Raw genomic sequence first — 14,181 nt, 5'->3', positions numbered from 1 at the left:
TGTGGTAATATGCAGCAATACACATTAAATCGGTTGCTGCAATGTGGTGTCATTCATTCTCAATTGATATGCATTGTGGTAATGTGCAGAGCTCTACTTCTTACTCAGCAAGGGGCATGCTGGATCTTCACAAAGGGATCACTGGTTCTGCACAGACAGCAAGGGGTCCTTCTGTACAGCATGTTGGCAGGGGACAGGCTTTTCTACCCAGGCTGTGTCTGCTTCATAAAGAAAGCAAGCTGTAAGACTTTGTACACCTTTGTTTTGATGAGCATTTGTTTTTTCAACCCAATCATGCTAATAGATGTTTTTTAGACTTTTTTCTATGTTTAGTTTAGTTTTCCTGTGATACAATAGCAAAAATATGACAAAACGTATATTAACAATTAAAATGACATAAGAAATAAAAACTGCAATAATAACCCTGTATGTACACATGATATACAACATTATCTAGTATATGACTGACTCTCCCATCACTCTGCTCCCCAGGGCTGATTCTGGTGCTCGTTGCGCTGGTTCTCATCAGATGCTTCTGCTGCTGTTGCTGTGATTGTGATTCCAATGTGGACAAGGTAATGGTAGTCTCTGCTTGTCTGTACTCCGGTCCTGAGCCTCCTATCCTGATTACTGGCAGTCTGTATGGCCCGGGGCATGCTGGGTGGGAATGCTGCACATTGCTTATCTCAGTTGTGGAGGAATTTAAAGCCTGTGTGAGGTCCCAGAAATAGAGATTTGGTTCTGTAGACATGGTATTGGTGACCTCTGTATACCTGTCACAGCATTGTCTACAATTCATGGGCAAGAGTGTCTGACCACACCGCCCAGTGTAGTCTATAATCTGATAGACCTGGTCAGACTCGCCCCCTCGCTTTTCAGCCACACCCCCTCTCTGGTCAGACTCGCCCCCTCACTTTTCAGACACACCCCCTCTCTGGTCAGACTCTCCCCTTGCTTTTCAGACACAACCCCTCTCTGGTCAGACTCGCCCCCTCACTTTTCAGACACAACCCCTCTCTGGTCAGACTCGCCCCCTCACTGTTCAGACATGCCCCCTTCCTGGTCAGGCTCACACCTAGCTGATCAGACAAACCCCATCTCTGGCTAGACACCCCCCCCCCTCAATGTTAAGACAAACCCCATCTCTGGCTAGACACCCCCCCTCAATGTTAAGACAAACCCCATCTCTGGCTAGACACCCCCTCTCAATGTTAAGACACGCCTCCCTGCTGTTAAGACACGCCTCCTCATTGTTAAGACACACCCCCTCTCTATTCAGACACCCCCCCTCTCTGTTCAGACACCCCCCCCTCTGTTCAGACACCCCCCCTCTCTGTTCAGACACACCCCTTCGCTGTTCAGACACGCCCCCCCTCTCTGTTCAGACACCCCCCCTCTCTGTTCAGACACCCCCCCTCTCTGTTCAGACACCCCCCCTCTCTGTTCAGGCACCCTCCCTCTCTGGCCAGACAAACCCCCTCTCTGGCCAGACATGTCCCCTCAATGTTAAGACATGCCTCCCTACTGTTCAGACACGCCCTCTCGCTGTTCAGACACGCCCCCTCGCTGTTCTCTGACACACGCCTCTCTGGCCAGACATGCCCCCTCGGTGTTCAGACACACGCCTTGCTGATCAGACAAACCCCCTCAAGGTGAAGACATGCCTCTCTACTGTTCAGACACGCCCCCTCGCTGTTCAGACACGCCCCCTCGCTGTTCAGACACGCCCCCTCGCTGGTCAGAAAAAACTCCTATCTGGCTAGACACGCCCCCTTGCTGGTCAGAAAAACTCCCTATCTGGCCAGACACATTCCCTTGCTTTTCATAAACACCCACTCTCTGGCCAGACACACCTTATTGATGTTAAGACATGCCTTCTTGCTGTTAAGACACACCCCCTCTCTGGCCAGACACGCCCCTTTTCTTGTCAGACATGCAGCCTTTCTGGCCAGACACACCCCTTTTATGGTCAGACTCTCTGTTCAGACACGCCTCCTCTCTGTTCAGGCACACCCCTTCTCTGCTCCGACACGCCTCCTCTGTGCTTAGACATGCCCCTCCTCTCTGGCCAGACTAGTCCCCCCTCTTCTCATACATGCCCCCAATTTGGCCAGACAACCCCCCCCCCCCCACCAGAAATGCCCCCTCTCTACATGTGGACCCCTGTGATGAGGAATGTAGCAGTTTCTTTTGTAAGTCGGCATAGAGCACTGGAGTGTAGGGGCAGCAAATGTCAGATGTCAGCATATACAGGTCATCTCTGCCATACATGCCCCTTGTCTGTGTGTTATCCCCTCTAAGACCCTACAAGTATAGAGGAAGTACCTGCTGAACTGGTAGAAATGCACTCTCTATTGTCGGCTGACAACACACAGCATTGTTGGGGACTAAGCGGTGTCAGCCCCGCCCAGGCTGACAACTCAGACCCAACTATTCCCCCAACTCCTCAGAATAGACATTTATTCTGCAGCACCAAGATCAGAACTGGGAGGGATGATTAAGCTGGGCATACACTAACAGATTTTTGAACGATTGAAAGATTTGTACGAATATTCTCCATACATACAGCTCGATAAATGCTGCTCCAAACTTTTGTTTGCTGTTAATATTTGATTTTGGAATGAATGTAACTTCCCGAATTAGAACCACATACACTGTCAGAAAAACATTTATTTGAGAAACATTTTCTCCTTTTCTTGTCACTATGGTCAAAGCAAATGTGCAGTTCACCCCACTAACGATTAGAAAATCAAACGATCGTTCCTAAAGCCTAACTTCACATTTAATGTCACTTGGTATAGTTTGTTAGGGCCAAGCTGACCCAAACTATTTACTGCACTTACAGGTGCGCATGCTGGGGGGCGCTGTATAACCCCTGGTTCACACCTAAGCGGTTTCCGCAGCATTTTGTGTTTTGCAGAAACGCACTACAATCCATTTAACATGATGTCCTATGGGACACGTTCACATCTCTGCGTTTTCTCCCGGTGCGTTTTTTGGAAAGGGTCAGGGACTTTTTTAACCACTTCAATACCGGGCACTTTTACCCCCTTCCTGCCCAGGCCAATTTTCAGGTTTCAGCGCTCTCACACTTTGAATGACTGACTGTACCATGTGACACAATACACTTTAACCGCCTCCCGTCTGTGATATAGGGAAATGACGGGCGCAAGGCGGTTCTCTCGTTCTGGGAGAACGTCATATGACGTCCTCCCACTCTAACCACGCGTGCGCGGCTGCGGGAGCGTGCAGCGCGGTGATCGGTGGTGCGCTGTGTCCCTCGGACACAGAGGATCACCGATCAAAAGAAAGAGCCGAAGACGTCGGCTCGGTCAGGTGATCAGCTGTGTTCAATCACAGCTGATGGCATGAAAACAGGGAAATGCCGGTTATCGGCATTTCTACCCTCACAAGCTGTCACATTGACAGAGGAGAGGAGAGCCGGTAATCGGCATTCCTCAGAGGGGACATCTACACTGATCATCAGGGCACTGATGATCAGTGTACCCTGGTGATCAGTGTAACCCCAGAAGTGCCACCTGTCAGTGCCCATCAGTGCCACATCAATGCCACAAATCAGTGCCCATCTGAGCTGCTTTTCTTTGTCCCCTATCAGTGCCAGTCAGTGCCACCTATCAGTGCCACTTATCAGTGCTGCCAGTCAGTGCCGCCTATCAGTGCCAGTCAGTGCCGCCTATCAGTGCCACCTATCAGTGCCATATATGAGTGCATCCTTTCAGTGATGCTTGTCAATGCCCATCAGTGCCACCTATCAGTGCCCATCACTGCAGCCTCATTAGCGCACATCAGTGAAGGAGAAAAATCATTTATTTACAAAATTTTATAACAAATACTAAGAAAAAACTTTTTTTTTTTCAAAATTTTCAGTTGTTTTTGGTTTGTTTAGCCAAAAATAAAAAACCCCGAGGTGATTAACTACCACCAAAATAAAGCTCTATCTGTCTCAAAAAAATGATAACATTTCATATGGGTACAGTGTTGCATGACCGCGCAATTGTCATTTAAAGTGTGACAGCGCTGACAGCTGGAGATTGGCCTGTGCAGGAAGGAGGTAGAAGTGCTCTGTAGGCTAGTGGTTACAGGCTACTTTAAAATAAAAAAAAAATCGAAGCCTGTGTGAACTTGGCTGAGTCACTTTGAATTCACATGCAGGAGTGCGTTCTACCAGTTCCATTGGTTCCATGGCTGACCGTACCATGTGACACAATGAAAGCAGGAAGCCATATTGTCGCGGTCTATGTTTAGGGGTGACGCTATCGATGGCTGCAAACCATTACAATTGTTTCTTTTGTCTTGGCAGAAAAAATACACCCAGAAGGTTGGCGTGGATAATCTCGCCATGGAGCCATAACCCCCCCCCCACCGTGCAGTTCTGACCGACAACGTCTGGAGCCGATGAAAGGATCCTTGGAGCTCCTGGAGTCTCAGTCGTTCTCATGAAGTCTCCTCTGTGTATATGAAGAGCATTATAGAATAGTATCCGAAAATAATAATCCTTGTAATGTTTGTAATATCATTTTCTTGTATGACCATCAGCCCCATCTAGTGGCCACAATCTGGTTTTTCCCTGATGGCTGTATTTCAGGATAATACTGCATTTTGGCCACTAGATGGTACTGGCGAACACAGGAAATACATTTTCCACATATTATGGACATGTCCTGTGTGTGCAAATGTTGGCAAACAAATTTTATTTAAAAATAGACCCTTGACTTTGTAGGCTCCATTCACAGCTGTGAGAACACACACAAAATCACTGTTTTTATTGTAGGTGCTCTGAAGTGCTATTCGTTCTTAACTGCCCCCCATTGCACCTCGCTCACACGTGCGTTGTAGCACAATACGACGCATGTTAACTTATTGGTTGTGGTGTTTTCAGAAAGGTACATGTATTCTTTCTGTGGTGGGCAGCCCATTCAAATCAACAGGCTGCCCTAATGTAACACACGGGAACTATACTCACCTGCTATCCAGCCATGCAGCCTCCTTGCTGGTGCCGTCATCTTCAAAGTCTTTTCCCAGTTTGGATCTTTGGCCATCTTGATTGGCTGTGCTGGGATGTCTTTTTTTATTTCAGGTACTTATATAGCACCATCAATTTACGCAGCACTTTACATATATATTGTACATTCACATCAGTCCCTAACCCTCAAGGGGCATACAATCTAAGGTCCCTAACTCACATTCATACATACACATACAAGGGCCAATTTAGACAGGAGCCAATTCACCTACCAGCATGTCTTTGGAGTGTGGGAGGAACCCGGAGGAAACCCACGCAGGCACAGGGAGAATATACAAACTCCAGGCAGGTGGTGCCATGGTTGGGATTTGAACCAACAACCCGAGTACTGCCAGGCGGAAGTGCTAACCATTTAGCCACTGTGCTGCCCATGTCTAAAGCAAGCAAAACATGGGTCGAATTCCAAACGATTTTTCGATCGAAAACATTGTTCATTCTGTAATCCAATGGTGCCACCAATGATTTCGAAAATCGGTCATTTTTCAGGAATTTTCCAACATGCCAATAAAAAAAAGGGAGAGGAAGCACGAAAATCGGCTGGTGCCATTGTCCCACTAACAGAGCGAAAATCGGTCGATTATTCTTAGGTCCGATTTTCTAATGGAAAATTGTTCAGAAATCGGCCCATGTATGGCCGGCCTTAACTCCCATGCTTGGGTAGCTCAATATCCTAGATTGTAAGCTCCCAGGATCAGGGCCCTCAAATTCCTCTTGTATTGAACTGTATTGTTGCTGTATTGTCTCCCGTTATATTGTAAAGCGCTGAGCAAACTGTTGGTGCGATATAAATCCTGTATAATAATAATAATATACATTGTACACAGCCAGCTAAGAATTCTTTATTGCAGAAGAGACATTTGTCCCGTGAAGCTGCATTCACATTCATTCTGTGCAAATGGCAATAACACCGAATGTTACTAGACTATTTCCTCTCCAGGTCAGATGTTCTTCATTCCTAAGAATAACACGAATCCAGGCAATACTGCATTATGGCCACTAGATGGAGTTAATGATTTACTATGATTGTCAGGTCCATCTAGTGGCCATAATGCAGTATTTTCCTGTTTCACTCCAATCCTATGAATGAGTAACATCCGACCTGGAAAGAAAATAGACTAATACCATTCGATTTAGCCGACATTCGCACAGAATGAACGTACCTTCAGTTTCGCAGCACAAACAGCGCTTCACATTTAAAAAAAAAAAAAACACCCCCAAAATGTGTTTCTTCTGCAATAACATGTCTGCCAATTTGAATTTGTTACACTCAAAGTCCCGTTCAATTGCAGCGCACAGATGCACACGCATTAACGTCTCCCAACACCCCACAATGGATGAAAAGACATGCATTTCTTTTTTTAACCTGTCCCAGCCCATGTAACACATATGTGTGGCGGCAAAACATGGGACCCTAACAGCCACGCACCACACACATGCATCGAGTTCCCGATCATGTGACCACTGTGACAGCCAATCACAGTGGTCACATGATCTCTGATCCTTCCTGTCCCTCCGTCCCCCATGCCTTCAGAACTTTTTAAAGGGTGTCCGGAGCGGGAGGGACACCCTCCACCGTGCGATGCGTTGGCGTGCCATGAACTCCTTCCATGATATACATTTCAGCTAGGCACAGCTTATACCTCAAGAGCCTGTACAGAAGAAGAATATACTATGCACTAAATAATTACCTCGTTACTAAAAATGAAGGACTAAGGCTGGCCATAGACGGGTCGAAAACCGGCCTTTTTTTATAAAAAAAAGGAAAAATCGGTCATTCGATCGGCTGAGGTTACCACCAACGGTAAAAAAATTGGCCGATTTTCGTCCCATCTATGGCCAGCATTTAACCCCATAATTACTTCTGTCCCTGCAGAGAGCTCCGCTATTATATTTTATATGAAAAGTCTTCCGGTTGCAACATTGTATCTATTTGTATCCATTTTGGATACAGATTTTTTTTTGATACAAATAGATACATTGTTGCAACAAATAGATTTCTTCTTTTTCTTTCTTCTTTTCTTTTTTCTTCTTTTTCTTGCATGTCACAGCTCATGCGCACATTTTTTTATTAGTAAAACGATTGGCGGATTTGCCCATCATTGCCGGGAAAATCGGGCAATCATCAAAATCGAATTTTCCAACTTTACCGATAACAAAAAAATGTGCCAAAACCCCGAAAAATGGCCAACCAATTAACCCACTAACAATGCAAAAATCGGCCGAGTTTTTTTTTTTCCAGACGATTTTCAACCCGTCTATGGTCTGCATAAGGCTGGCCATACACTATACAATTTTCTGTCCAATTTCTGCCCAATTACCTTTAGATTTACCTTCGACTACGTAGTTCAAGGGCCTGTGTAACTGGATACCTTGAGAAAATCTCAAGAAAATTGTATAATGTATGGCCAGCCAAACTCTTCCAGATCAACTTGGAACACCTAGCTGGGGCAGCAAAAGGCACAAAGCCCATGGAATGCACGGTCTGATCTGCATTACAATGTGCATTTGGTGATAACTCCAAAATACCAGAAACACTCCATCTATAAAGGGGGGGGGGTTAAGATGCACTTCAGGCTCCATTCACACTTGTGCGACTTGCCATGTGACTTTGAACTTGACATGTCCCGGCCCATTGTTTTCAATGGCACCCGTTCACATCGGTGCAATTTAAAGTCGCAGCAATTTTGTAAAGGTACCTGCCCTACTTTTGGTGCGACTTTTGATGCAACTTCAATCCATAGGGGGTAAAGGCAGATCAAAGTCGTACTCCAAGGGAACGGGAAATCGTGCAACTTTGGAGACGCAGGAGTAGGAATGGAGCCTTAAGGCCTCATTTACAGTTGTGATGGGGTTTAGGGAGGTAGGGAGGACATTGTAAGCGTTCAGGAGGCAATACTGCCGCATTTCAGTACTGCAACCTGCATGCCAAGCAATTGACATAATGAGGTCCCGTTGGCTATGATGGGCACGTTTGGCAACTACTATTGCCGACTAAACATGCCATGCTGAGTTTAAAGTTGTACTAAACCCACAACAGTACAATCAGTCTGTAGATGCAGTAAAGCATGCTTGTTATACTCACTGTGGAACCTAAGGGGTTAATCCTCTGCATTGTATAAAAAGGCTGTTTGATCCTGTCTTCTCTGCCCCTCCTCTTGTTGAAATGACCACCTGATACAGACTGAATCCGTGGTCACGTGCTCAGTTTAATGTGTATTGCTAGAGAGTTTTTTTTTGTATTTAGAGAGTGCATGTGATCAGCACAGGGCCAATCAGCACTGTCCAGACAGAGGTCAGGGGTTCTGCATCCTCCTACAGCAGAAAGGAAACTCCTCCTACAAGCTTTAACCAGTGCTCTGCTGAAGTCACAAGACAGCTATAATACTGTTGATGAGAAAAGGTATTTAGCAATTTATATTTACTAAAATAATTGCATTTTCATGTTCTGTGTACTGTTGGAGACCAGATATAGTGAATGAAGGGTCCTGGGAGACCGGATATAGTGAATGCGGGGTCTGGGGAGAGCGGATATAGTGAATGCGGGGTCTGGAGAGACCGGATATAGTGAATGCAGGGTCCGGGGAGACCGGATATAGTGAATGCAGGGTCCGGGGAGCCCAGATATAGTGAATGCAGGATCCGGGGAAAGCGGATATAGTGAATGCAGGGTCCAGGGGAGACCAGATATAGTGAATGCAGGGTCCGGGGAGAGCGGATATAGTGAATGCGGGGTCCGGGGAGACCGGATATAGTGAATGCGAGGTCCGGGGAGACCGGATATAGTGAATGCAGGGTCCGGGGAAATCGGATATAGTGAATGCAGGGTCCGGGGAGAGCGGATATAGTGAATGCAGGGTCCGGGGAGAGCGGATATAGTGAATGCAGGGTCCGGGGTTTAGTAACACTTTAAGTTGCCACTCCACAGCCGCAGTGATGTCTTTGGACACAAGTACATTAGTTTGCCCTGCGACTTTAAATGAGGGGCAACACACACAGCTAATGGGTACAAATTTATTGGTAAATAAAGACAATTCGCACAGAAAACATACAATACTGTCAAATTGGTTTGCAATTATTCCATTTCATATCAAATCCTAAGTATCAATACATGATTAAATTTAAAAAAGCATTCTAGAACTCGACGCGTTTCGTGAATCTCTGTTCACTTCCTCAGGAATGGATGTACATACAACATATAACTATCTGCAAGGTAGAACATCAGTTTAAATACTTGACTAGATTGGCAATAAATGCTATTATTCAAAAACCTTGAGGGTGTCCATAGACCTTAACGGTCTTCATTTTGTTTGTAGGTAGGCAATCAGCTGACCAGCATTTTATCTCCCCGTTGCCACCTAGATAAAAAAAAAAACCATCTTGGAGTCTCTCTCTTATTAGCCTCCAAAGGATCTGACACCCAAGTACAGTTTGTCCTCGCACTATAGTATACACCCGTGCGTTGGTCGTGTTTACCCGCATTGGGATGTACAGGTGCTCCGTGCATCCTCATACAGGCAGTCCTGCAGGGACGCAGAGGACGCAGCGGCTGCACGGACACAGCCATTGCTTCCGATCTGACAGCCATGCAGGTGCACGGCCCCAAACACAGACAGTGTGTCCAAATCAGGGGCGGACTGACAACTCATGGGGCCCCCGGGCAATAGGGGATCATGGGGCCCCTGTGTCCTTGCCCAAACTCAAAAAAGCCTATGAAAGAGGTACCAGGGGCATCTCATGGGGCCCCCTACTGACCCCGGGCCCTCGGGCAGTGCCCGAGTTTCCAAATGGTCAGTCCGTCCCTGGTCCAAATGTATGTCAAATTGTCAGCAGTGGCTGTTTCCACCTTGCGTTCCAATTGACATTAATGTAATTGCATAGACGAAACTCCTGTGCATCCCCATGTGGTTATACACCGCCCTAGTATGGGTGTGCGCTATAGTACACCCATGTAAACAAGGCCGGATGTGGCTGGGCAAAACTTGGTCCGATCACAGCAGACGCTCATTGCTGTAGGGCAGTGTTTCTCAACTCCAGTCCTCATGGACACCCAACAGGTCATGTTTTCAGGATTTCCATTATTTTGCACAGGTGATTTGATCAGTTTCACTGCCTTAGTAATTACCACAGCTGTTTCATCTGAGGGAAATCCTGAAAACATGACCTGTTGGGGGTCCATGAGGACTGGAGTTGAGAAACACTGCTGTAGGGGGTGGGGGGGCTTCCTCTGATCCCATCTACCTTGCATAATCATTCCTGAATAGGTCACGCCAATTGATTTTTCCGCCAATTCCCCGTTTCGTCATAACTAACCACATTTAACGAATCCATATAATGATCTGGGAGGTTTCCAAGGAAAAAAATACATTCAATTGAATTAAAAAGTGTTCAAATTGTCTGTAGAGGGCGGAGCAACAGCTGAAATCACTTCTATAGAAAAGCAATGAATCAGTTGGGATGTAAAGATCATTTATACATTTCATGAACATTTAATATCATCTTTATATGTGAATATCACTGCAAGATCGAGTTTTTCTGCAGTAAAAGACTATTTTTTATGGACAGGAATATTTACAAAGAATATATTACAGATTGGGAATGAATGAAAATGAATGTATTCCACTTTTAAGTAGCTTTTAAAGAAAAAATCCAACTTTGGGCTTTTTATTCAAATAAATGCAGAATAATCAGAAAAACTATTGGTCTCAGTTTGTTCTTCTATCATTTCAAAGGAGACCTACAAGTGTCACAGACCTCTCTGCTGACCACCCTACTGCCTAAGATCCTGTTTTCAGGTCAGCTTTTGTAGATATGATTTGTAACACGTAATGTGACAGTTGAAATCAGGCTTGCAGTGGGTGGAGCTGCTGTGTAAGCTGATGGGTAGGGTGGAGGTTCATAATGGGATCTCAAGGAGAAAGCTTGAGTATCACAACATAATGGTGGATGGCAAAAGGTTCACTGGGAGTATTCACTTACAATTCAATGGCAGGTAAACCAGTCCCTATTTAGAAACTGTTCTCTTTCTAGACTAGCCATTCTCAGCAGGATGCTTCCAGAGGATGCAACGTTTTGAGTCCACTCCCATGGCAACACCAGCACCATGACACCAATTATCCTTTTCACGGTCTGTTCATGCTTCTCACTGACCACCAATGTAAGGAGCATTCTCCCTAGTGGCCACCAATGGAAGGAGCATTTTCCCCACTGACCACCTATATAAAGGGCATTCTTCCCACTGACCATCAATGTAAGGGGCATTCTTCTCACTGACCAACAATGTAACAATGTATGGAGCATTCTCCCCAGTGGCCACCAATGTAAGGAGCATTCTTCCCACAGACCATCAATGTAAGGGGAATTCTTCTCAATGACCACCAATGTAAGGAGCATTCTTCTCACTGACCACCAATGTAGGGCGCAATCCTCCCAGTGGCCACCAAGGTAAGGACCAATCTTCCCACTGACCACCAATGTAAGGAGCTTTCTCCCTAGTGGCCACCAATGTAAGGAGCTTTCTCCCTAGTGGCCACCAATGTAAGGAGCTTTCTCCCTAGTGGCCACCAATGTAAGGAGCATTCTCTCCACCGACCACCTACATAAAGGGTATTTTTCCCACTGGCCACCAATGTAAGGAACATTCTTCCCACAGACCATCATTGTAAGGGGAATTCTTCTCAATGACCACCAATGTAAGGGGAATTCTTCTCACTGACCACCAATGTAGGGAGCAATCATCCCAGTGGACACCAAGGTAAGGACCAATCTTCCCACTGACCACCAATGTAAGGAGCATTCTTCCCACTGATCACCAATGTAAGGAGTATTCTTCCCACTAACCACCAATGTAAAGGTAACTCTTCCCACTGACCACCAATGGAAGGAGCATTCTTCTCACTGATCACCAATGGAAGGAGCATTCTTCTCACTGACCAGCAATATAAGGAGCATTTTTCTCCCTTACCACCATTTCAAGAATTGCATTCATTCTTCTGACCACCAATCTAAAAGGCATTTGATTTAAGAAACCTGAAGATTATTTTAGGAGTTCCTTTGGTGTAATAAGGTTGAGAAATATTGGTCTGGAGGGAATTGCACTTAAAGAATAATATGAAGGCCTACATCAGTTGAGGAGCTTTTGTACAGCCAACGTAGCAATACTATGGGGTAATGGCGTCTCCCTGGATGGACCGTGCACCCACTACAGATGGAGACGTTAATGTGTGAATGGAGCAGATCTACACTGCAAAGGGCCCGAAAACATCATTTAAAATCAATCCATAATTCAATAACTTCATTAAGCATCATGTGGAGCTCATCAGGGATCCATCTCCCAGAATCCCTTGCTGTCACAAATTAGATTTCATCTGAACAAACTTTAACTTTCAGTTAACACATTCTGTTCTGGAAGGAGGAAAGAAAAGATCAGTAGAGTATTTTGCTTGTTCAGTTAAAAAAAAGAAATACTTATTTCCTGATGGCAAATGGTTGGTGTTTGGGAAATGAAAGTCGTATGCGAGTGATCGGGGAGTATACAGGTGCATCTCAAGAAATGAGAACGTCTTATTATTAGAATATCAACACTTAATGTATTTCAGTTTTAAATTCAAAAAGTGCAATTCATACATTATATAGATTCATTACACAGAAAAGTGATATATTTCAAGAATTTCTCTTTCTTTTAATTTTGATGATTATGACTTACAGCTACTGAAAACCCAAAATTCTGTAACTTTTACTGAAATGTATGCCCATGTACAGTATAGTATGCACTCAATACTTGGTTGGAGCTCATTTTGCAGGAATTACTGCATCAATGCGACGTGGCTTGGAGGCGATCAGCCTGTAGCACTGCGGAAGCCCAGGTTGCTTTGATAGTGGCCTTCACCTCGTCTGCATTGTTGGGTCTGGTGTTTCATATTCCTCTTGACAATATCCCATAGATTCTCTATGGGGTTCAGGTCAGGCGAGTTTGCTGGCCAATCAAGCACAGTGATCCCATGATCATTAAACCAGATATTGGTACTATTGGCCGTGTGGGCAGGTGCCAAGTCCCTCTGCTGACCTGCTCCATAAAGCTGGTCAGCAGAGGGAAGCATGAAGTGCTCTAGAATGCCTTTGGACTTTGTAACAGAACCGGACCCACTAGGGTATGTCCGTTAGACTCCCGCTTCCCTGACTGAACACAGATCCACGGACACCACCGCTGACCATACAGGACGAGACAGCACCAGACTTGTCTTAAAACAGGAAGTGGAGTGCTTTATTTTAACATAGATACAAGATATATACACAAGGCGGGGAAATACACCCAGTAACAGGAAACACATCAGCAGGCTGTCCCATTAGGGGGAAGGGCTGCCGGAAACACCCCCCCATCAAGCCAGTACAAACACATATATCCCATAATAGTTTGCTCCCAAGCAAGACACACAATAGAACAATGGGACCACGTGACAGTAAACAATGAACAACCCCCCCACCTATACATGTCTACACAATAGCAGGACATTTCACTCTGTACCCTTAACAGGCACAGGGTGACTTACACATAATAGGGATATGGGGAGCTGAGAGAGGGGTCTCCCCACCTCTCCAAAGGGGGCTGTGCTCCATGGGCCCCCCACCCAAAGTCACTCCCATCACAGACTTGATAAAACACGGTGTGGGGTTTTCATGAGCTGTAAGCCATAATCATCACAATGATGACAAATCACGGCTTGAACTATCTTGCTTTGCATGTAATGAGTCTATCTCATATATTAGTTTCACCTTTTAAGTTGCTGCACTGAAATAAATGAACTTCTGCACCATATTCTAATTTTTCGAGTTTCACCTCTATATAATGCCAGCACAGTGTATATACCAGACATCTGGTGAGTATATAATGCCAGCACAGTGTATATACCAGACATCTGGTGAGTATATAATGCCAGCACAGTGTATATACCAGACATCTGGTGAGTATATAATGCCAGCACAGTGTATATACCAGACATCTGGTGAGTATATAATGCCAGCACAGTGTATATACCAGACATCTGGTGAGTATATAATGCCAGCACAGTGTATATACCAGACATCTGGTGAGTATAAAATGCCAGCACAATGTATTAAACAGACAGGTAGTGAGTATATAA

The 14,181-nt window shown here is 45.3% G+C and overlaps 1 protein-coding gene across 1 annotated transcript in view; it reads left to right on the top strand.

The window, feature by feature from the left end:
• Positions 1-10,737, top strand: part of SMIM22 (small integral membrane protein 22) — a 28,177-nt gene extending 17,440 nt beyond the window's left edge. The window contains exons 3-4 of the mRNA XM_089656742.1: positions 493-575; positions 4,322-10,737. Of these exons, the coding sequence (XP_089512868.1) occupies positions 493-575; positions 4,322-4,372 (134 nt within the window). The 3' untranslated portion in view covers positions 4,373-10,737. The remainder of the gene's footprint in view (positions 1-492; positions 576-4,321) is intronic.
• Positions 10,738-14,181: the final 3,444 nt, after the last annotated feature.

The sequence above is a fragment of the Staurois parvus genome, unplaced genomic scaffold, assembly GCF_062004578.1.
Source record: "Staurois parvus isolate SC_StPar_1 unplaced genomic scaffold, SC_StPar_1.0 ptg000931l, whole genome shotgun sequence".
Classification (NCBI taxonomy): Eukaryota; Metazoa; Chordata; class Amphibia; order Anura; family Ranidae; genus Staurois; species Staurois parvus.
The sequence above is the reverse complement of the archived record's forward strand: the minus strand, read 5'-3'. Positions and strand labels throughout refer to the sequence as shown.